General features: G+C 40.1%; 2 protein-coding genes across 8 annotated transcripts in view; one reads left to right on the top strand and one right to left on the bottom strand.

Moving 5' to 3' along the window:
- Positions 1 to 12496, bottom strand: part of mst1ra (macrophage stimulating 1 receptor a) — a 28861-nt gene extending 16365 nt beyond the window's left edge. For 2 of the 6 annotated variants that reach the window (XM_035383045.1, XM_035383048.1), the window contains exons 1-2: positions 11382 to 11656; positions 6665 to 7950 (exon numbers count right to left, since the gene is read on the bottom strand). In XM_035383045.1, coding sequence (XP_035238936.1) covers positions 6665 to 7858 — 1194 coding nt within the window. In that variant the 5' untranslated portion in view covers positions 7859 to 7950; positions 11382 to 11656. Of the gene's footprint in view, positions 1 to 6664; positions 7951 to 11381; positions 11657 to 12336 lie in introns of those variants that run through there. The other 4 variants (XM_035383049.1, XM_035383051.1, XM_035383047.1 and 1 more) reach the window with 3 other exon arrangements.
- A 669-nt stretch (positions 12497 to 13165) lies between these two features.
- The window catches only part of uba7 (ubiquitin-like modifier activating enzyme 7), a 62091-nt gene continuing 50553 nt past the window's right edge, over positions 13166 to 24703 (top strand). Inside the window, exons 1-15 of one of the 2 annotated variants that reach the window (XM_035383492.1) lie at positions 13166 to 13257; positions 13695 to 13743; positions 14815 to 14983; positions 15279 to 15413; positions 15649 to 15755; positions 15893 to 15983; positions 18495 to 18627; positions 18720 to 18817; positions 19277 to 19423; positions 19866 to 20030; positions 20765 to 20878; positions 21126 to 21206; positions 21937 to 22092; positions 23300 to 23465; positions 24203 to 24399. In XM_035383492.1, the coding sequence (XP_035239383.1) occupies positions 13697 to 13743; positions 14815 to 14983; positions 15279 to 15413; positions 15649 to 15755; positions 15893 to 15983; positions 18495 to 18627; positions 18720 to 18817; positions 19277 to 19423; positions 19866 to 20030; positions 20765 to 20878; positions 21126 to 21206; positions 21937 to 22092; positions 23300 to 23465; positions 24203 to 24399 (1806 nt within the window). In that variant the 5' untranslated portion in view covers positions 13166 to 13257; positions 13695 to 13696. Of the gene's footprint in view, positions 13258 to 13427; positions 13579 to 13694; positions 13744 to 14814; positions 14984 to 15278; positions 15414 to 15648; positions 15756 to 15892; positions 15984 to 18494; positions 18628 to 18719; positions 18818 to 19276; positions 19424 to 19865; positions 20031 to 20764; positions 20879 to 21125; positions 21207 to 21936; positions 22093 to 23299; positions 23466 to 24202; positions 24400 to 24703 lie in introns of those variants that run through there. The other variant, XM_035383491.1, reaches the window with a different exon arrangement.

Below are 24703 nucleotides of genomic sequence, written 5' to 3'. Positions count from 1 at the left end.
CATTGTAGGTTTGACAGTCAATTAGGCTATACAGCATCCAAACTACAAAAAGAAAAGTTCCTGTCTTTGGGGGCAAGCAGTGAGAGACTGCTGCAGGGCAGCATTATTTTATTTGATGCTCTTCCCTGAAAAATAGCATTATCAATATATGCCAAAATGCATTATTTAAATCATATTAATGGAGTTAAAGAATGCCTCTCCTTTATCTACTTAATGATTTTTCAAGTAATAGGCCTATGAATGCTAAGAACTAAAGCAGCACAGTAAGAAACTGTCAAAATTATGAGCAATATAAATGTCTATTAAAAATTTTATATAAATTTTTTAATAACATTGCAATAATATATAATGCTTAATTATTACTCCAATAATTATTATTAGTAGTTATTTACTATGCAGTAAATAGTAAAAGGTAGTAGTGTACTAAAAAGAATGTCGCAATCAGTTGTGCAATTTATGTAAGTTTTCTGTGGCGTAACCAAACTGAAAGTCTTGTCAAGATGACATCAAACACAGCAATGTTGCTTAGTAACCTATTCAATACTACACAAGAGCAGCAAGCTGCTACAGGTATAGTGGTGCTGTGCACAAGCACTAAAAAACAGCATTAGAGATTCAACGTTTTGGATTTGCCCTGAATACTTTGGCTTCAAAGTTATGAATATTTCCTCTCCAGACAAATGCCTAGAATTATATATTTTAAAGAATGAGTACAACAAAGTGAAGAAAAACTGAAAAGTTTAGCCCCAAAAGGGCTCTGTGAACTAATTATGCCAGCAGGAAAATTAAGAATTATGTCTTCCCTTTCTCAGTACTCAGATACACTGGGGGCATTACTGTCTGGAAAACAAACAAAAAGGTTGCTCAGGTGAACACGTTTACATGGTTTCTTGACAGCAGAGCCAACAGAGGAAGGAAAGACACGTTGTTGAAAAAAAAAAGTCCACGCAGAGGCACACAAGGTGATCCATCCACAACGTACCCATACCGACTCACACTGCCAAGGCGAGCTCCAGCATGCCTAGCCATGGTAAGAGTTCAGCAAAAGGCACAAGCTGCACTGATGCCCACAGGAAGTGGAGGTGCAATGCAAAGGAAACAGGAAGCAATCTGTTCTGGCTGCACAGAGCATCAACTGCACCAGGCAGGAGGGCCAGAGAACCTGCTCCAGCCATGAATAGAGGACACTGAGGAACTGGGGAAAGCACGATGGGTGGAAAGAGAGCTCAGCATCCAGAATCATGTTTCCCATGTGTTTTTTGTTATTTCACACACATTGACACTAAAGGAAATGCAAACCAGATGTCCAGTGGCTTCTGCTTCCAATGAAAACACACAGTGAATGCTGTCAAGACCAGAGCACAGTACCTCAGTTCAGTCAGGAGGAATGACTTACAGTAATACTACTTAACCACCAAACCAAGGCCTATTGGAAACTCAAGCTCAATGTTAGCACTTACTCTGACTGATCTGAGCACATCAATCTTAATCCGAACACCATATCACCGCTGTCATCACATTCTGTGTTGAGTTTAAGTGTTGTCAACTCTAGCAACTAATCGGATGCTAAGTTAGTTACATCAAGATAGTAAGATGTAACAGATGTAACACTGAGTAAACATCAGGGAGACATAAACATCATTTAAAATATTTTTTATTGGCTAAATACTGTGGACAGAGAATTGCTAAATAGTGAAGTATCAACAGTAATCCTGTATAACTGCACATTCCAAAATGGTTTGGATTGCTGCTCTCTTACGTAATAAGATACACAACTAACTGCCAAGATGAAAATATTTCCTATTAATCATCCATTTTCTAGATTTTGGCGGATGTCTAGTATTTAGATTACTGCCTTTAAGAGAGAGACATTATAATTAGATCTGGCTGACTCGCTCATAGTCCACGCAGTGTCACTTGTGATTGAATAGTTTGCTCTGTCTGACTGTAGGAATGTCTGTTTCTCTCTATCCCTGTTCTCCCCTCCAGAAACATCAAAGGAAACATCCTCAGGGTAATTTAAAGTCACATTGCAGGTCGCATCTCTAGCTGTCTCCTCTCCCATTAACAGGCCTGAAAATGTGGCATGGTGTCTCCTGTCTCTAACTACTGAGACACAGACACATTTGGGGGTCAGATACCCAGTGTAACCACAGAATGCCACAAGGATTATGGTCCTTTAGATTTTCAGCTTCTGTGACATATAATTGGAATCATTAATTGAAAATCTTATCTATACAGATAATGGTTGTTGAGGCAGTTCCATTTTCAAGCCGAAACCAATGCAGTGCAATTTGGTTTTGATACATGATGACTGGATTGTAAACTTCCTTTTTTGTTGAGGTATTCAATAGCTGAGCTGAATGACCTCCTAACATATTCATTATAAAAAGGCTATACCATGAATATTTTACATATCATAGTGCTTAGCCCTGCTTCCAACAACATATGGCAACTTTACTAAGGAATTTCTCAGCGAGGAGAAGTGGCATGGTTATTGTGCTGCCTGCAGGCAGATATTAGGGGGAAGTGGTTTAGCAGGACTGCATGTGCAGCTGCAGGCAATTACATTATTAGCAATAACCTTTATCTGCATTGCCTGCAGCGGGACCGTGGATGTGACAGAGGATGAGACACAACTGCAACAGCTACAGCCACAGAAACAGCTACATCAACAGCAACACATGCAGTGTGATTCACTTAACTAAACTTGTGTGCATCCCATATCCTGGCGTCTGTGTGTTTTACAAACATGTTACACTCAGCTTTTAGATAAGCTAGTCCTTCCACACCTCAGCAATCAGTGCACAGGAGGTGTCCGTCCCCGCTTTCAACTACATAAAATATGGGCCTTTCTACACTTTTTGTGAACAACTTTGTAGATTTATCATCAGCCAGATAAAATCTGTTGTGGTGGACATCAGGACATCTGCTTTTGGCATTTGGGGAATCTTAACCTTGCATCTGGGCCTGGTGTGTGCAGGGTATGACAGATTTACAGCTGATCTGCCATTTTTACATTTTCATCCCTGGCTTTTTGGAATATTCTGCTATATTTTGCCTTTTGAGCTTTGATATTCCTTCCTATGAAAAACTTCATTTCACTATAGTTCATTGAACACACAAACCAGCATGGGCTCGATCTCCAATGTCCCAATTCTCAGGAGAGAACCAAAAGTCACTACTGCTTTTATAAATAAAGACCTTGAATTTGCCTCCTATTTTATGAAAATGAAAAGATTGTACAGTGAATAATACAATATTATTTTATTTTATTTATAATCGAAAAGGTTTGAAAGACCATGTTTATGTCATTGTTCATTTTCATTGTGCCCTTTTCTTTATTTAGGTAAAGCAACAGCATAGATGCAGCTAAAGTTTCTTTATATTTAATGTTTACACACATTTGAGATCTCCTATTCTCATTAATAATCTTAGCTCATCTTGGCTTCTAGATTTTTGGCATTGATTGAGCAATGTTACAGAATAAGATTCCTTTTCAAATGTGAAAAATGATTCTTTTTTTCATTCAAATGCCACTGATTGAGTTTTTCCACACAGACAGCCTGCTGACAGTTGCCCCAAAGCCCAGCACAGGGGCAGGTTGGTACAGATCAAGAACTGCAATGCCCTGCTTTCACTCATGGTTACTAACACAAGGCCAACCTGAAAAACTGATCCATGTAAAGAAAGACAACTTATTATTTCCACTTTGGCAAAATGTGTGCAAGTCACAGTCTGTTTGTTAACCTTGGTTTCACTTGTGCTCCCACCAGGCACACACAAACAGGTAAAATGAGATATCACATTTCTCTTGAATACAGGCTGAACAATCCGCCAGTGAAAAATGACAAAGTTATGTTTTCTTGAAAGCTGAAACAAGTGATCATAAAACTGTACAACAGCCGTTTGCTCAAAATGTTACCACTACATGGCATTCAGCGCATGCGTCTAAATGGTATCTGTGTACCTGACAGACATACCATTATAATGCACTAACCAGTGTGTGAACTGAGCTCCATAAACATGTTCATCTGATAAGGGAAAAGGAATCTGACCTGAACTGCCAAGAATGCATTCCACATCCACTTACAGCCCAGTGCAGCCTACACACACATGTAATAGATTGCATTTACATTGTGCAATTGTTCTCAATACCTCAATGAACTTAAAAGCAATGGCCTGGGATGGGATGACTCATTTCACCTACCAATGCATAGCACCCATCTGGAGGTTATACACTGCAGCCATTTTGTGCCAGAACACTTGCATATCAGCTAAATGGTAAATGGACTGCATTTATATAGCGCTTTTATCCAAAGCACATTCAATTGATGCCTCTCATTTACCCATTCACACACACACTCACACACCAACAGTGAAAGGCTGCCATGCAAGGTACCAATCAGCTCGTTGGGAGCAATTAGGGGTTAGGTGTCTTGCTCAGGGACACTTCGACACGCCCAGGCCGGGGGATCGAACCAGCAACCCTCCGACTGCCAGACAACAACCGCTCTTACCTCCTGAGCTATGTCGCTAGGTGAAGGGAAGGGATTTATTTAACCAGTTAAACTGAAGGTTGATAAGATGGAAAGAACTGGGTGAGCCTGATTCGGAATTTGTAAATACATTTGGAAAATCTGGCTCTAGAGGAAGTCCTTCTGAAATAACAGTCATGGAATAGTTACGAACTCAATAAACCAGGAAACAGGCTAACATTTTAATACAAACAATCTACTCTCGCGAAAAAGAAAATGTACTACATATAATGTACATTGCAGCTACTTTTGTGCATTGCAGCGGCATGCCTTGGCATGTTGAATAACAAGGAGAGAATTTATCTTGGTATAACAAATCAAGTAGGCCTCTCATTATTATGACACTACAGGGACAAAATGGCTTCTGCTGTACAGCTCCAGCTAATGGGAGGGGCAAGGCAAGAGGGTGCATCACCATGCTAACGAAACTGCCACGCCACCCCTGTAAATCACACAGAAACACACCAGCGAGAGACTGCATGTGCTGTTTGACAAGACTCTCCCATATGTTAGTTTTATGCGATACTGCTCTCCCAGAACTCATAAACAAGCAAACCGACAGGAAAAAGCCACTCTTTCGACATTCGAAAGATATTCACTTTTTCTCCCCTCAAGTCAGTGGGAGGGTTTCAAAAGCAAACAGTGCACCTGACAGCGTCAGCAAGAGGCATACATATGAAGCTGGTAAATGGCAAATGTTTTCTTCTTCTTTCTCTACTTGTTATTATTATTATTATTATTATTATTATGAGAAGCAGTTGAACATCCATCGCAACAGGCATACTAAAATTTAATTTGTAATTTACTATACTGTCCTTCAATAAGTGTTAAGACTGTCAACAAAATGGGGAGAATTATCACAGCATGTAAAAGATAATCCATGCAATAGTGCAGCTATCAAGATTTATACTTAAATACTAATATGGCCAGACATGCGGCATCTTGGAAACGCCTTTTGCTGCATGCAGTACATAACTTCATTTATTACCTTGCTGTACATAACTTTATTTCTTACCTAAACCTTGACTCACAAACAAATTGAAGTATCTTCTTTTTCTTTTTTACAGTTTGCCAAGTTCAGCAATCACATAATATTTTCTGTCTCTTGTCTTATATACTTGTAATAAAGAAACGTCTAACCATGTTGTTATTCTCCAATTCTTTACAATAAGGAGGGATTAAATCCTGATGATGCATACAGAAACATATAATCAGACAGTGTCAGTAAATTGATGTTTAGGTAAGATAAATATCTATTTAGCTATTATTATCACTTATATAAAGCTTTTAAAATGGTTTGAAATATTCAGCAACATGCTTCCTCTGATATTTCAAGATCAAGATGAATTATTTTTGAAAGGTATTGATGCAAGAGAGACAGAATTTGAGATAATATCAATACAGCATATTTATGAGAAAGTTTCAAAGAATCTACATTCATCTTTGATGTCTTGAGCAGAAACAGAATAAGAATATTATTGAGTTTTGTGCTTTTTGCATCACATTCCTGGTGATTCACTGGGCATTCACAACAGAATCTCTCAGGAGCTCCATTTCCTGCTTGTCAACACTGTGATCCTCTAAAGGCTGTTTCTATTGAACAACCAAAACCAACTGGAATGTAACAGCAGGCGTTCAACAAAAATGAGAGAACTGAAGTATGGACTGTTCCCACTCAGCATGCCCTAGGCTGCGTAACCACACGGAGCATATATCATGCAATTGCTCCACGATCCACCCCCCTGATAAATGCCTGCCCTGGAGACTGGTTCAGACCTGTCCATACATCCATCTAACGCCTGCCCTGAAGACTGGTTCATACCTGTCCATACTTCCATCCAAGTACTGCCAGCACATGACCGGATTCCTTCCACTGCAAAAACCTGACCTCTGACTGACTCGCCTATTGACAAATCTATTCTGCTGTTTGTTTTCTTTGAATACCTCATTCAGACTGGCTTACAGTTTCCCTTATCAAACATTCTCTGTCCCATTTGTATTTCTAGATCTTTGGGAAATTCTGGCAATGCAACAGCCAGGTCTCAACTAAGATGAAAGTGCTGAAAGTGAATCATATCGGCTTAACACCACTCTTACGAGGCTAAAAGCGATTTGTATTGGCTTACCTCATGTGGACAGCTCTCGCAGAGCTGAAAGTGGCAGAGGCCCCGGGAGAGTTGCTCCGGGCTGAAGCTGCAGCAGTCTTTCACTCCCGCCTCGATGGCCTTGTTCACAAATTTTATTGGGAAGGCGCAGAGGGCCGAGTCGTCGAGGAGCCTTCCACCCGCGTCCGTCACGGCAAACACCCCGTACAGAATATCGTCGTCCACACCCACACCCAGCTCGCCGGCGAACTCCTTCCCGGCTTTCCCGAAATGTGCCGCCTGCACTACGTTGTAGATCACGTCATGATACTTTGCGCTCCTCCTCCTTCGCTTGGGTTCGTAGCGGCACTCCAGAACCACTTCCCGGTACCTCCACATTTCCCAGTCCCGGCTCGGCAGCTGCCCGAGCCTCGTCTGCAAGCGGGAGGACTCTAAATCTGGATTCTCCCTCTGCACTGACAAGAAGTACACAAAATCTTGCGTGGCAAAGCTGTAGATGTAATCAATGCGATAGGATGCGCGTAGATTTGGCAACACTGTGAGGCCTTTCACTTCCACGTAGAAGCCGTCCTCGGTTGACAAAGGCCGCCGCACTGATATGGACTGTCTGCCATACCGCTCAGTCACGTGCTCATCAACAGTTGCTGCCACGAAAAAGTAGGCAGTGTGCCCTACGGGCACAATGCTAGCTTTTGTGCCGAGAGGACTGGCCAGGCAATCGCGGCAGTCTGCAGGGGAGTTTGACTCCTCTTTAAACAGGCATTTTGATGAATTCAGGGGAAGTGATTGAAGATCGTGGAAATAGCAGACCCCATACTGAGTGCTCCCACAAGAATACAAATACGGAAGCTGTGGGTCCAACAATAATACCTCGTTGTCTGTGTCCTCGGGATGGTTGGGATCTGTTGGAATGGGACATGAGCTACAGATTTTACAGTCAGAGCTGCCCACAGGACCAGTGCGCACCTCCCATATCTTATCCAGGCTGGCGTTCACACCCTCCAGAAAATTCCGAGAGGCCACGTAGACATCATGCGAAAAATCGACCACAATGTTTTGTATAGGGTTCAGTGTTTGGAAGGAGGGCAAACTGTAGGGGACAGAAAAATCCACAGCCTTGCGTGGTGTCACTGGGCAGGAGTCCAGGGCGACAGTTGTGAGACTCTGCAGCCAGATGCATGTCATCAGCAGAGTGGCCCACGGAACCATCTCCATGCCAAGCAGCAGGAACCAATCAGACACAGGCAACGTCTGTTACCCACAGTTTGATAGGTTGGACAGGCTACTCAGTCAGGTCATCCTGAAATCTACAGAGAAAGAAAGGAGGGAAATAAACCAAGAACATGTTCAAATTGTTGACTTAATCTGAGATTGTACCAATCCCAGAAAGATTTGATGTTTTACATAGGAGAAAACGACACCTGTTGCATTCAGTTGTAAATGGAATGGTAAATGGACTGCATTTATATAGCGCTTTTATCCAAAGCACTTTACAATTGATGCCTCTCATTCGCCAGAGCAGTTAGGGGTTAGATGTCTTGCTCAAGGACACTTCGACACGCCCAGGGCGGGGTTGTGAGAGCAGTTATTGTTTTAATTAGATGAACATTAGCCTGCTTTTGCAGTGGAATTTATAAGCCAGAAACAAAATGCTCAATGTTCACCCAATTGTAACAGAACACGTCTGAAACTGAGCCACATGTATACATTAGGCTTGATTTTTATGACAGTCCTCTGCTGTTGGCTGAGAGCTATAATTCCATTATGTGGTTATATGCTTTTAAGGTCGTCAGCAAACACTTTAAATTTTCTGTGCTTTTCCGCTTCATCTTTTCTGCTCCACTGCATTTACGCATAATACAGTTAATTAATAATCCATGCTGCAAATATTTTTTTTTTTTTTTTAAATGGATTACTCGCACAGAGAGAATATGTTTTTTCATTTCTTTGAGCCGTTTTTTTTTTTTGGACAATCTTTTATCAAGGTCTCCCTGTTGACCAGCTTTCCACCTCTCTTTCATTTTTCTACTGACAGCATTCTAATCACAAAAGGGACAGTAATAATGAAGAAGTTAAGAGGCTATACATTATGCCTACCATTCTCTCACCCTGATTTTAAAAAGCTTGTGCTATGACCCAATAATGACACTGAGGACTGACTCATCTGTAAAAGAAAATGGCAGAAAGTTCTGTAAAATACAAAGGGAAAAAAATGTTTAATTGGATAAACCTAAAACATTTCCTCCAATGTATTACACCAATATTTTTTAGGTTTTCTCAAATTTAAATATTTAGGTTCATGTGAATGAGCCTAAAAAATTTCAACTGAGAAAACCTAAAAAATATAAGTATAACAAACTGAAGTAGAATTTTAGGTGTATCCAATGAACCATTATTTTCCTGTGTATGATGCATTACCTAAAAAGGTGTGACCCTGGCATAAGCCAATATAGCAGAGGTGACCAATCTCTACAAAACCCCATTCTGCGTGGCCAATATGGTAAAGATTCATTCAGTGCTGAGTGGCACATCATGGAATTTATTCACACTCACATTCTTGGTGCTAACATGGAGTCAGGGGACAAAATGTTTATTTCAAAAATGTGGTCAAAATCCTGAAACAATGTCACGGTGGAAAGAACACAGCATCTATATCAACACAGCCCATTCACTAAAGTACTAATAAAGTTCACAATGTACAATGTAGACTTTAAAATGCATAATTGCTTTTGATAACAGAGAATATTCTTCTTAATTACACACCGTCTGGTCTAAATTCAGTATAGTTACACACACTGGGTGCTCAAAGTTGTTTAAATTATTTTAATTGTACATAGAGACCTCAAATCTCAAGCACCAGGCATGATACTCACACATCCAACCTACACAACAAACATTTGGATACGACACAGTAAAATGTCCAATGTTAATTCAACTCAATCAAAGTTCATATGCGTCCTTTAGATGCCATATGTACTCTGTAAGAGTTGATTTAACACTGAACATGTTACTGTGTACCCTGAGATCAACACTAAACCAGTGAAAGGCAAATATCTAAATCAAACAGTTTGCCTAAGGCGAATCCTTTCAGAAATGTAAAACAATGTATATGTATTCTTGCTAGTGACTGTGCATATTCTAATTTTACCTGATAACAACTTTACATTCCCACTTCCAAATAGGCTAATAATAATAATAATAATAATAATAATAATACATTTTAAAAACATCGTAGCCAGAGGATCTCATCATATTTCAGTTTCCAGCCTTGGAGACTTAAACTTCAAAGTTACATAAATTCTCAAACTTCAGCTCAATGTGGCATGTCATTTTCCTTCGTCAATCAGTTCCTTCGTATTCCACGCTAGCTCAAGGCTGACAAGTTATTACACACAGAGACATGTGTCGGCTGGTGAAGCTGTGATTAGTGACGTGATCAACTGAGTCGTTTCCCACGCCCACCTCCATAATCCTTATGGGCAGGGCCCTTTCACAAGTCCATCATGTCTACAACAATTTATTCTCCCATGAACGCAGGATTCTTACAAATGTTTTAGATATCTGGATTTTGCAAGTGGGTTCCTGGAATAACACTTTAATGAATGTAAGATTAAGATTATCATGTTTTTTTTTGTTTTTTTTCCTTCATTCTTTCAGCTCCGGGACCACTTCATTAACATATGGGATGGCCCCTCCCTATATTTCTGACCTTTTATCCCCCTAAGAGCCAGGACGCAGACTGAGATCCTCGGGTAAGGCGTTGCTAGCCATTCCAAAGTCAAGGCTGAAAACCAAAGGCGACAGGGCCTTTGCTATCAGAGCCCCTAGACTTTGGAACATTCTGCCAGAAAATATCAGGCTTGCAGAGTCAGTTCCCCATTTTATTTCACTTCTTAAGACATATTTTTATAATAGGGTGATTTTTTTTTTTTTTAATTATTTATTTTCTATTATTATTATTTTTAAATTATTTGTTTATTTTTTTTAATGTTATTTTATTATTTTTATTTGTTTCTGTGTTTTGTATCCACTATTGTGAAGCACTTTGTTACTTGTAATGAAAAGTGCTATACAAATAAAGCTATTATTATTATTATTATTATTATTTTTATTATTATTATTATTATTATGTGTGCCTTTCATCGACCGTTATAGACTATAGTCCGTAACGTCACTGTAATCAAACACTGACATGTCCTCTTTCCTCGAATTAAACTGATTAATAACCCGGCACTGACCGACGCAAAATTACACAGAGAGGAAAACGGCTTTGCCCAGCAGCTCCTCAAAGGGGAGTGGGTCAATCGTCAGCGACCAATACGGGGTCCCACCTTCGAGGTCGGGATTTAAATGAGCTTTCAGCTTTAAAAAAAATCGCGCTTGACATTAAGTTACCATGCAATTTCGATTGACGTTGTTGAAAGCGTAGCCTAGTCCGGCAGATCGCCTTCTGAGATCTTCTATTCCAAAGGAATGTATTATGAGAAAAAAACAGTTTATGTTCGATGTTGCTGTACACCCTGTCCGTTGCGTTAGACATGAAGGCATCCGGTTAAAGACACGAAGGCATTGATCTCTATTCGTTTAAAACATTTGGAGGTTACTTAAGACTTTAACCAACGCTTGTGACTTTCAAACAAATAAGGAACACATTTACATATTCCATTAACTTAAAAACCACTTTTTCAGACTTAACCAATTGAACTGTGTTGTTGCCGTTTTTGAGTAGGCTACGTACCTGAGTTAAATACCTAAAATGACTGTATGGCACACAGAAATTTCACAGCATGTCTTCATTCTCACCCAGATCACAACGAGAAACTAGTCCTTCTTGACGTCGTAGTTCTTAAATCCATGCTCTGTATAATAGGTGTACAACGTTATTATCACAGTCGATGTTTCTATACATCCGTCTGTAGCCCACTTTCAAAACTGTCCCGTACGGATATTCAAAGAGGTTTGTCTTTCAACTACGGCGCACCAACCAAGGGCCTCCCACGCCGCTTCCTTAAAGAGGAACGTACAGTACCGGGATTGCTTAATTCCATGATCTCACTCCGACTGTCGCGACGACTGATAGCGTCAATTAAACATTTGTCTTTTGAAGTACACGTATAGGCAAATGATGGAAAATTTGCTAATGTGGGCTACGCACAGGAAAATAGGCCTTTACCAGTCGGGAAAAAAGGAGAAAATGTTTTCGAAAACTTGCTGATATAGGTTTAGCTAAACTGAAGAGAACCGATTCTATGACTTATTTGAACTACAGTAGCCTACTTAATAACATGGCAAATACCTTATGAAAAGATACAAACATGTAAATCAGATTCAATTCAAACCTGTTGAAAGGTTTTCAATCAGGAAACTACTGTCTGGTTCCATATACACTGTACGATTTGGTATAAGATCAATGATATTAAGTGCATGTTACCTAAGGTGTTATATGATGTTACACAGCAAGGTAGCCTATACATCCTTGGGGGTGGGTTAGGGTTAGGGTTAGGGTTGGGGGGGGGGGGGGGGGTGCAGTTAACTTGCACATTCAACATAAATGTATTTGACTGTTGTACATGATATTTGTCTGTTATTTTACATTGTTATAAAAACGCACACACAAACCAGGAATAGAGTACAAAAACTCAAATCGCAAAGCCAGAAAATGAATGTATAGAAGTACAGGAAATAGCCCTCACCTGATCTTACAAAGGTAGCCTATTATGGTGTTTGAGCAAACCACAGATAACACAAGGCAAATAGATCAATCCAGGCGATAAACAATGAAACAAAATCTTAAACAGATCTCTGTCTGTCTGTCGACCTGCCGTACTCTCTCGCTCTCTCAGATACACAGGAAGTCAGGTGTGGTGGTGACCAGTTATATTTCGAGTGGAATTCCTCGACAGTCCCTGGATAATACCCCAAACTGGATGGGTATATTGTTGGTACAGGACCCAGACCCTGAGAATATGCCCTCCATTACAAGAGGTTAAATATTAACTAAAGTGAATTCAAAAGCTGTGAAAGAAAGTTTTAAAGAAGTTGTGGTTGCAGAAGAGGTGGAAACCATGGATTTGTTCCAGACATTGCTATACAAGTACCAGTGCTCCACCTATTGGAAATATTATTAAATTGCATATATTCTGGCCAATAATACAATTACAAAAATGACCGAAAGAAAAAAGATTGATAGATACTTTTTTTTTTTAAATTGAAACCGACCAACATTTCTATTTGTAAAAGGCTGAGAAACAATGCCAAAATATAAGGATATAACATGAATTATAATTTATGCATTATACCAAATTTATGCATTGTACCGAAATTGTCTAATATATTCATGAATTGTTGTGATTTGTACATAGAACCCATAGAAATTGAACTCCCTTATCTACGTAATGAATATTTCATAATACCCCCATTGCACTATGGGTAGGTATGCGTGCCTGCAATGCCACCAACAAGTCTTGATAAGCAGTGTGTGTGTGTGTGTGTGTGTGTGTGTCAGCAGGCACTCCAATAGATGGAGCGTGCTTGTTCACATATTTTGGGGAACTGATCACAAAGCAAATGACAAGAGAGAAATAGAAAGTCCACACTAATGCATTAACTAAAAGGTTGGTTTGACTTGAAAAAGATTTTCATTTTTTTCTGGTGATGGTCATTCCTGCGTGCATTTGATAAATGTTCGACTGAATCTATTGGTTTCATTCATTCAGTAGCTATAATAAATGTTGGAGATGCTATTGTAAATAAAGTTTCAGCTTCTGAACGAATTGGATGGGGGCGTATTCATCTGAGAGAAACGAAAGTAAAATGTTTGGTCACTTTCTTTTTTGCTTTCGTATTCCATGAAAGGAGCTGCTTGAATTCAGGTCATCATTTGTTCTGAAACAAAATTTAGAATAAAGAGTAAGGAGCCATCGAACACCAGATCAGTAAGTTACAGTGTATTATTTATTGTCATCGAGATTTAGGCTATTCTGCGAAATGTGCGTTTGCAAATTACGTTACCATAAGAAAACTAACCGTAAATATGTATTTCCCCTTTAAGATATGTCACGTAATGCGGATATCGACGAGGGACTCTACTCCCGGCAGCTGTAAGTACTGTAGATTTAATTCATTCATTAAACCATTAATTGTATCCAGTGCTGTCAAGTTGACGAGCTTCTGATGTCTTCATTTCTCAAAAGCGACAAGCGACAAATCGGTAATTTTTTATGGACCATTCGAGCCATTATAAAAGTTGAGATTTTGGATGCATTTAGCGATTAGCCTACTGGCGCTGCGAATTAGAAGATAAGAGCGACTGACAGCTGTCAGCGGCAGCTGGCGGCATAGTGAGCATTGACAGAAGGCTATATTGGACAGTGGGACGCCGCTGCATTCAATGGTCGAGATTGAAGCTAGATCGTATCACTTCCTCATCGGCCTCTCGTCCAATGGATAGCGGGAACGCACAAGTTTATTATACAAAATATGTACTCATTGTAGTAGCTGCGCTGTGAAATTAGTTAGATTACAGCATCGGGGTTTGAACGAAAAATTGTCACGCTTCACAAATCATCCTGGACATTTTGATGCAGATGTTATTCCTCATATTGTCAAAATAACTTGCTATAATAAGTGTGGATGATAGTTTCCCATTTTCCATACGGCAAACCTCCATCAGGGTTTTAGGATTTTTACGGGAGCTTTGTCTTCAAACATTACGGCACAGTCCTTCCAGTGCTTGTGCTGAGAACATAGACTATAGAAAAAAAATGCATATTTTCACAATGACGCTACTTTAATTAGAATATGGCGTAATGTAGTGACAAATCTGAAGCTCAGTAGAGCTCTACCTTCTGCAGAGTTGGCAATACTGGTAAGGACAGAGACTCCCTTGGACATTATATTTTACAAGGGCAGCATATTATGACTACGTCAATACTTTTAGTAATATTTCTTATATTTTAATTTTGACTACCAACATTAAATTTTTATTCTTTGCTGGAAACAACCAAAGATTAAGCATTTGAAAGCCAATTTTCATACCACGAATTACTCACACAGCTGCACATAATGTGTGCTAATAATAATATAGCTTAAAACCTGAAACTGAGGTAGCTGTGAAAGTATGGTGCATTAACATTACGATATGCCACACAAATTCTGCATGTTTCTTGCAGGTATGTGCTGGGTCACGAGGCCATGCATCGCCTGAAGACAGCCGACATTCTTATTGCTGGAATGCGTGGGCTAGGTGTGGAAATAGCCAAGAACATCATTCTGGCAGGAGTCAAATCTGTAACAATTCAGGATGAAGGTTTGACACAGTGGCCTGACCTGTCTTCTCAGGTAACATAGTTTAGCTAATATACTGTAGCTTCAAACTGTTCTAGCAGTCCTCTTCCTGTTGTCCCCTAATTCCTCTTTGTTAAGTAGGTCACTTTTCACTGATGTTTAAAGCTTTTGCCAATTAGCAGTGGCAAATAAAAAGCCTTGAATGTTCTGAACTTGGCTTTCAACTCGATTAGCTGGTGGTTTCAACCAACAGTGGGCGTGTGGATGCAATGAAAGAGATGTCTGTCTTCAAGAGTTTGTAGATATCCTTCGCCGTCTATATGCTCCCATTCTTTCTTTCACCGTGCAGTTCTACCTGGGGGAATCAGATGTGGGCCAGAACCGGGCTGAGTGTTCGCTGCCTCATTTGTGTCAACTCAATGCCTATGTCAAAGTGTCTGCCTACACTGGCCCACTCACAGAGGACTTTCTGGCCCAGTTCCAGGTATGCTTATTGCAGATGACTTCAACTGATGAAGATTAAAAGTGACAGAAAATCTTAAACCAGCATCAGAGTCATTTCAGAATGTTAGTGAAATTGTTGTATGGGAGGACATGCTGAACCGCTTTCAAAAAAAGTGAATGACTGGCAAACTATGTGGGCAAGCCCTGAATGTTTGTAAGAGCTGATCGTTTCGTATGAGGGGGGACCTGTATTAATTGAAATGTACCTTTAATAGGTGGTGGTGCTCACTGACAGCTCCCTGGATGAGCAGTGTCGCTTTGGGGACTTTTGTCACTCCAATGAAATCAAATTCATTGTGGCTGACACCAAAGGTCTTTGTGGGTAAGGTCACAGTTATAGGTTTCGCACGATTTTCCTTTTTGATTAGAGATATTTTCCCTTATCAAATGAGATTGCCTAACTGCTATTCCTCACTTCTTAAGGTAACTGTACCTCCGTTATTTTCTGGTCAATTACAGACAGCTCTTCTGTGACTTTGGAAAGGAGTTTGAGGTGATGGATGCTAATGGAGAACCTCCCATTTCCGCTATGATTGCTCATATCTCGAAGGTATTCCTGGGCTGCATCTCTCCATATCAATTGCATCTTAGTTACAGTATAATTGTTCTTAATGCTTCCCCATTTTTCTCCCAAATTGTGAATGCCCTGTTGTATTTATTGGTATTCATTAATGATAGAACCTCCAAGATTCCATACTACCTTAAATAGCCAATAATGGTCGATTTGACTACGACATGTAAATAATGTAAAATGTTGTATTTAATATCAGAAAAGAATACTTTATTTGCACCAGCACAGGTCATAGAAAAAATGAAGACTCCGTGTTTCTATGTCAATTAGTATGTAATATTTATTTACTTATTCAAACTTAGTAATGGACTTGGGCATAATAGGGCATAATGCTAGCTGGAAGAGATTTACACAGAACCGCTGTATGAATAGCCAAAGGATAACTTTTTTTGTTCTGCCTCTGAGGCTCACTGTGCTCAGTATGATTTCCACAGACCCATGACAGCTCATTACTGTCAGGACTTTGTAGAACTTTAAATGGTGGAGTTGTAGCTACTGTAGATAACCGAATATGCTGTATAGCTAGCATAAGTCATACAGTATAATAACTGTGTTTTTATGCAATATTGATATTCAAATCATATCAGAATGTTAAATACATATGTTTAGGAAATGTCACAAAGACAGAACCATACAGATTTCATGATGGCAGAGTTATTGATTTTCTTAAAGTGAGAACATTCACCACAGTGAGGTTTCTAGCGTTAACACAATCTCCATTAATGATTCAGGAGAATGAATCCAAGTGCTCTGCTCCAAAGCAAGCCACCACTTCTAATCACCCTGTAGTTTGCAAGTACAGAAAAGATGCAGACGAAGGCACTTCACGTGCCCTTTCACAGGAGGACTTTCTGGTGCCCAGCTGACTAGTAAGGGTCGTGGTACATGATGAGACATGGTTATCATGGCCAACCAAACCCCTACCCCCCATCCCTGAGCAATACTACAGCCAATGGTGCATCACCCTGTGGGGCTGTCAGCCAGTGTTGGCACTGACATGGTCCCGATTTGATTCCAGACTGTGAGGTTCATCTATGCACTTAACTGATGAGCTACCCAGCAAACCTATAGTTACGAATTTGAGCTAACTATCATTGATTGTGGTCCCATTCCACATACATAAGGAGAATCATTTTCATATGTTGTAGTTGTAAATGAGAATATTGAAAGAAAATGGATATCCGCACACTGGATTACAGCTCCCAATACTTTATTGACTAAAAAAGCAAAGCAAAGCAACGCTTTTTGTCATTTGCCTGATGAAGACCCTGTTGGGTTTAAACGTTGCTTTGCTTTTTTTTCTTTCAATCTTCACATGTACTTTTATCCTGCACCTGGCCGAGTGCTAGTTGGATGTGCACACAGCTATTCTACTGTAGTTGTAAATGAAACTCTCTTCAAATTATACATTTAAAAATATTTCCACAAACTTTAAAAATCAAGCCACTTCTTACCAAATATCCAAACACTATTTGCAACAATTATCATTTCTTTTTTTCATGAAATAAATTGTCCAAATAGGAGTAAAAATGAAAATGATTTTGTTGCGTAGACATTCATAATCTATATCTATTTATTAAGAGTGCGGGCTCCCGTCTTTCCTTTCATGAAATCACAGAATTTTCTGTGGAAGAACTGCACTGAAATGTTCAAGAAATTCTTAAGCCTAAGCTGTGGACTAAAAATAATACTGACTAGAAGAGTGCACTTAGTAGAGTGCAGATCTCCAACAGGAATGTTAGCTTTGCTGATGCAACAATAGAGGCTACACAATCAATGCAACCAGACAAATACAATATTACAAGTTTTTACCATGTGTCACAGAAAATCCCAAAAAAGGCGATTCAGTGAAGTAATGCTAAAGGTGGTGACATGTTAGCTAATTTCATTCATATCAGCCACGATGTGTTAGACAGAGCTAACATTGACGTTATAGTCTGGCACTTTTGTTTCAAATCTAAACAAAACAATCTGGACAGGAACAATTCCAAAAGACCAGTGATGTAAAATATCAATGTCAACGTGAAAATGCCAACAAAATAATTGCTACAGATTCAAACATTAACGTACTCTGTTAGTAGGCAGATTATTTTGTTGGCATTTTAATGTTGAAATTGACATTTTACATCGCTGGTTTTTCATTCCAAACGGAAGCAGTTGTTGATCACTTGCGGCCCCTACCAGCCGGTTAGGAGGAGTGAGGAGTTAGCACTCAATGTATTTCAATGGACAATTATGGAAATTAATTCAAATAAAATATGTGTCGTCAACTGATTAGCAAAATTTTCGAGAATTCAGGTCTTTCGCCTGCTGTCAGCATGCACAACACGTATTAGGCTGATCAGCCCAGTAGTATGCGAGGTTAACTGCGGACAGATACACAAACACACACAAGCGACCAAACGCATAATCCCCTCAAGGCTCTTGCCTGGCAGAGATAAAAATGGACAAGTATTTGTGACAGTATTTTGCCTTTGGTATTCCTTTCAGGGAAATCCTGGCATTGTCACATGCACAGATGAGGGGAGACATGGGTTTGAAGATGGAGGTTATGTGACCTTTTCTGATATCAGAGGCATGACAGAACTCAACAGCTGTGGGCCAGTCAAGGTGAAAGTCCTGGGTGAGTTTGCACAGCTGCTCACCAGGGGGCGCACAGACATTTTCAGCAAGGTTTTGATCAGCATGTGACTTTTGCTGTTTTCCTTTTGGCAGGCACTTATAGCTTCAGCATTGGTGACACTTCAGCTTTCTCTGAATATAAGAGAGGAGGAGTTGCCACAGAGGTCAAGAGGTCAATGAAATTTACCTTTGTGAGTATTGCTTTTGAATTAAATGTCCAGCATATAAAGGAATATTACATTACATTACAGGCATTTAGCAGACGCTCTTATCCAGAGCGACTTACACAAGTTTTACATAGTACTTTACATTGTATCCATTTATACAGCTGGATATATACTGAAGCAATGCAGGTTAAGTACCTTGCTCAAGGGTACAACGGCAGTGCCCTTACCCGGGAATCGAACCTGAGACCTTTCGGTTACAAGTCTAGTTCCTTAACCACTGTGCTACACTCCGTCCTATAGCCACAATACATTGTGATTTATTTGAAAATACTCATAAAATTGCTGTATAAGTAGTAGAAAAACACTTAAGAAGTGTATTTCATTTAAGTATGAAATTTCATATTACAGTTGCCACTGTAAGTCTCCAGTTTATGTTGTCTTTTTTGGGACTTGCCTATTTTTTTTGTTTCTGTGTTTTGACAGGAACCCCTCAGAAAATCTAAGATGCACCCTAAGATGGTAATGACGGACTATGGGAAACCAGAGAAACATGAAACACTGCACTGGGCTTTCCAAGCCTTGCATGCCTTTGTGAAGACCAATCAAAGATTGCCCAAGGCCAGAGCTCAGGTCCGCAACTGTCCGAACATTTGCAAAAACAAGAACATTGCAAAAATATTAAATCACTACTATAGAAATTATACATGCCCTCATATCTTTTGTCATTTGGCTATGTGTTCAAAGAATGTGTTTATTGTGCGGGTAATAAAAAGATGACTATAATGATTTTCAGTGTTTATAATATTGAAGCAGTTTTAATGTTAATGACGTTAATGTTATCTTTGTTTTCATTTTTAGCCTTTTGTAATATATCATTTTAAGTCTTTTGGAATATAACTGTAAGAATTTTAAAATGAGCCCAGGGATAAGTATTCAGTTGAAGGTACCATCTGTTCACCTATTCAATTTGAATATCTAAATATTTATAAAACTGGCTTTATTTTCTAAAAAATTGCATTGGGCTACCTGCATTTCATGTTCATTACCTGAACCTCTCACCTGGCCCCTGCAGACAGATGCTGAAACACTGCTCTCCATGGTGAGGCAGCTGAAAGAGGAGGCCCAGCTGCAGCAGCTGGATGAGGACCTCGTGCGCAAGCTGTCCTTCACTGCCAGGGGGGACCTGGCCCCTGTCAACGCTTTCATCGGGGGCCTAGCTGCTCAGGAAGTGATGAAGGTACTAGTGATGCTGTTACCCAGCTTGCAAAAAATTAAATGGATCAGTCATACAGTCAGGTCCAGAATCATTGGCACCCTTAATGAAAATGGAAAAGGTTGTGTCCAATGAGTAGCACAGATGAAGAGAAAATGGTTAAACATACTACTAGGCACTATTTGGTCAATAATTGAAAAGTTTAAAACATCTGGATCAGTTATAAACTTGCCAGGAAGAGGACGCAAGTGCATCTTGTCCCCACGTACAGTGAGGAAGATAATTACAGAGACAAATAATAACCAAACAATCACAGTTAAAGAACTTCAGAGTTTAGTTCAAGTCTCAAAATGAACCATAAAATGGCCCCTCTTTGGAAAGGTTGCATGAATAAGCCATTGCTTAAAGCACCTAATTAATGCAACCATCTAGATTTTCCAAAAATCACTGTAATTATGACTGTAACCAGGAACTATGGACAGATGAAACCAAAATGCTACTTTTTGGCCATGTACACCATCAACATGTATGGTATCAAAAGAGGGATGAAAAAATGTGTTTTCCAAGCTTATCAAACATTCAAGGAGAAGGCTTAGTGCTGTTATCATGGCCGCAGTGCTGTTATAATAGATGTTAAATGTAATGTTTAATACATTTAATAACATTAAAATAAATGTAATGTTATAAAGGCTGCACTAATCACAGGGATACCAAAACGTATTTTTTAAAAATACGCTTCCTGCCAATTTTCTCTCCAGGCCTGCAGTAGGAAGTTCACTCCTCTGCAGCAGTGGCTGTACTTCGATGCTCTGGAGTGCCTGCCTGAAGAGGACGAACAAGCACAGGTCCTAACTGAAGAGGCCTGTGAACCTGTGAGTGCCTGAGAACCTAGCGTCATACCTGTCCATAAGCAAATACATTTTCCGCTCGATATGTCCTGACCAGTTCCAGGATCGGTGGTGAGCAGTGATGCTCAGCTATGATTGGTTATAACTGTATTGCAAGTTAATCAAGCATTTAGGAATTTAGATTGAGTGAAACCTGTTTAACGGTATACGGTGCATTGTTAGTTTTTCTGAATAATTTACTCTGCAGAATTAATCTCACCCTTATATGCAGAGAGACAGCCGGTACGATGGACAGATAGCAGTGTTTGGAAAAGCCTTCCAGGAGAAACTGGCCATGCAGAAGTACTTCCTGGTGAGTGTATGCCTACAATGTCACCAGCAGAGGATGCTGTCTGCATTACAATGAACCGTAATCCGTGGCAGAACACCAGTGCGATGTCTCAGTTTTCCACTGCTGACAGCTAGTTTTGATAATGACACATACAGGAAATGGTTCAGATTCAGGTGGTATTTCCTGTTGACGCTTGATCCAGGGCATATAATGAGCAGCCAGCACTACTAAGCTCTCACTGAATTTCCTCCATTCTTATATTTAGCTATATAACAGCTAAATGTGTCCATGAATTCAACAGTGTAAACACACTCCTAACATCTTTTATCATCTTTAGTTCAATTAGTGTTAAAAGATTTGATGTTTGTCAAATCTGCTCGAAATTCCTTTAAGTTCATGAAAATCTATTAACTTATTTATTGGTACAAAGTGTTGCTATTTTTGAGTGTTGAATTACCTTTTTGATTAAAAGTGTGAATGTGACATATCAACATTGCATGAAAAATACTTTAATTAGTCTACTGTTGAGAGTCATAAAGTTTAATAATGCTTCTAATTATTCTATTCTTTTGGTCATCTCAGCATTTAGATATTCTCATAATATTGCTGTGTGTCCTGTGCGATGTGATTATTATGTGATTATTGACACCAGTTTCCGTTTTCAATTTTTGTAGCTGCTACTGCATGGTTGTTACGATTGACTGAATTTACAAATTAACCCCTGTCATTTCTCATTGTGACCTTTGTTTAGGTAGGGGCAGGTGCCATTGGCTGCGAACTGCTGAAGAACTTTGCACTGATTGGTCTGGGTGCTGGAGAGGGCGGGCACATCACTGTCACGGACATGGATTCCATTGAGCGGTCAAATCTGAATAGACAGTTTCTATTCAGGCCCCAAGACATTGGAGTAAGAAAACAAAACAAAAAAATTCTTCTGCTGTGTCAATCACTGGGGATACAGTGTCACAAATGATAACCCTATGCTAGCCTTACATTGTGGTTCTTTTGCTGGGGATTATTGTTGAGACTCCCTCATGACAGGGATCATTGCATTGCACTTCTCTTATTCCTCTATCGCTTGCTTGACCTGCCTAAGTGGAGGGGTCAGAGGTCACTGATAATGGACTGAGGTTAATTTTCCTGGTGTCTCACATTGCAAGAGTTGGCTGTTATTGCCTTTGTGTGCACTGTTACTACTGGACACTGACCCCTGACTTACCTGAGCGATGGAGGTCTGCCATTTATGGCCGTGTCTGCTGGCCATGTGTGTCCTGTTTGGAAAGTAGCAACCCTGATGAATTTATGACTCGGATGCCTTTCTTCTAGCTCTCTGACTTTCATTCCATCCATTCCCTGCTGTATGGCCATTACATGCACAGGCCTCCACACAGCCACTGCCCAATATTCCACTTTGTATTTTTATTATGTGTGATATTTCTTTGATATATTTTAGATATTTTCGATATTTTGCTCTTGCTTCTACGTAGTTGCTGCCTGCCATGTCACAAGAATTTCTTTGCTCAGAATAACCTGTGTTATACTGTGCACTTGACAAATAAAAACACTTTGACTTTGACACACTTTAATGGGATTCAGTTTCAGGGCTACTGTGAGAAAACCAAAAGCAAAAAATAAAAAATTTAATAGAAGCACTCCCGTTGATATAACAGCTAAATTTGTCCAAGAATGCATTTATAAGGTCATGGAAAACTTTGCTCCTCAGTATATGGTCTTTATTACATTATCACCAATAACCAGCTGGTAAATGTGTTCACTGACTTCCTGTGCTGCTGAATAAATATTTGCATTTGGACTGCCTTGTCTGCCCTTTCTCTTCTACCCCTCTCTCTTTCTGTCTTGGTCTCCCCCCCCCTTTTTGTCTCAGTCTCCCCCCACCATCTTTCACTCTCATTTAGTCTCTGTTCTGTTTAGTCCCTCCCTTCACTCTCTGCTCTTGTGTTCTAATTTTCTCTCGATTCTCCCAATCCTTTTTACTATATCTTTGTTTACCTTCTGTCATCCTCGCTTTTCTGTGCTCTCTTTCTCTTCCTCCACTCCTCCCCATTTCCTGTTTCCTTTTTCTCACTCCTCATGGCCTCTCTTCCTTCGCCCAGATGCTGAAATCGGAGGTGGCCGCGAGGGCGACCGTGGGCATTAACCCCTCCATGCAGATCACGGCGCACCAGAACCGAGTGGACCCAGGCAGCGAGGTGGTCTACGGGCACCAGTTCTTCTCCGATCTGGACGGAGTGGCGGCGGCCCTGGATAATGTGGAAGCGAGTCAGTACCGGTCCACTCTGACCCCCTGTGCTATCCTCTGTGGCACCGCTGCGACGGGCCTCGTTCTCTGTCTGCTGTCCCCCGCTCTGCCCGTTATGTAACCGATTATGGAGATACTGTATGTGGCAGCCCAGCGGGTATTGTGGAATACCCAAGGTTCAACTGGACAATCAGAAAATACGTCAACATTTTAGTTCATTTAATGTGCCCACAAGGAAAAATTATTTGAAATATTTTCTATGCCAGATATTGGCATGTCAGGCAAGTGATGCTTGATATAAATGTTGCTTTATGGGAGGTTCTGGTGAATTAGCCATGTGCTAAGAATTCACATAAGCTGATACCAATGAATGCTCCTCAGATGAGTCTGGTTTTCCATGTGACATGATCCATATACATTATTTCTGTATAATGTGTCACAAAGCATTTTGACCTAAAAATTTCTCAGTTTTTCACATAACTATAAATTTGTAACAGCTCACCCTCTCATGTAAGGATTTCAGGAATGATGAAACAACAGCATCCAAATGTAGCCAAAAAGGTCCGGTGTGGGTTTGTGTTTTTGCTTCATTCCAGCACTATAACACTTGATTTAACTATTATACTAATCATGGTCTTCAATCAAGACCTGGATACGTTGAATCAGGTGTCTTAGTGCCAGCCCTTTTTTGGTAAAATTGGACACCTCTGCCTTAATAGCTTTGACAGTGACAGTGCTATGTCGGTGTGTCCCTCAGGAGTCTATCTGGACGGACGGTGTGTCATGCATCAGAAGCCTATGCTGGAAGGTGGCACACTAGGAAGCAAGGGCCACACACTGGTTGTCGTACCCTTCCTGACAGAATCGTACGGGCCGGCCAAGTCGGGGTCTGAGAAAGAGATTCCACTCTGTACCCTGAAGAACTTTCCCTACCGCATTGAGCACACACTGCAGGTCTGAATTATATAGTGATGTACTGTCCTCTCTGCTGATTCATACTCACATGCATACACACTGTCGCACTCATATACACATGAATACACACTCACATACATAAACATGCTCACACTCATAAATGTGCACATACGCAAGCAAATGTAATTTTATCAGTGTGTATTACTAATCATTAATCTATTATACAGACACAGACTTACAACTCACTTCTGGGGACATGGGAACCTTTGAGATCCATCTCTATTTGTGTTGTATGTGTCTGTCTGTCTGTCTATAATGTCATGTGACTCTGGCTGTGTGTATC

This window comes from Anguilla anguilla, chromosome 11 (genome assembly GCF_013347855.1).
Source record: "Anguilla anguilla isolate fAngAng1 chromosome 11, fAngAng1.pri, whole genome shotgun sequence".
NCBI classification, from domain to species: domain Eukaryota; kingdom Metazoa; phylum Chordata; class Actinopteri; order Anguilliformes; family Anguillidae; genus Anguilla; species Anguilla anguilla.
The sequence above is the reverse complement of the archived record's forward strand: the minus strand, read 5'-3'. Positions and strand labels throughout refer to the sequence as shown.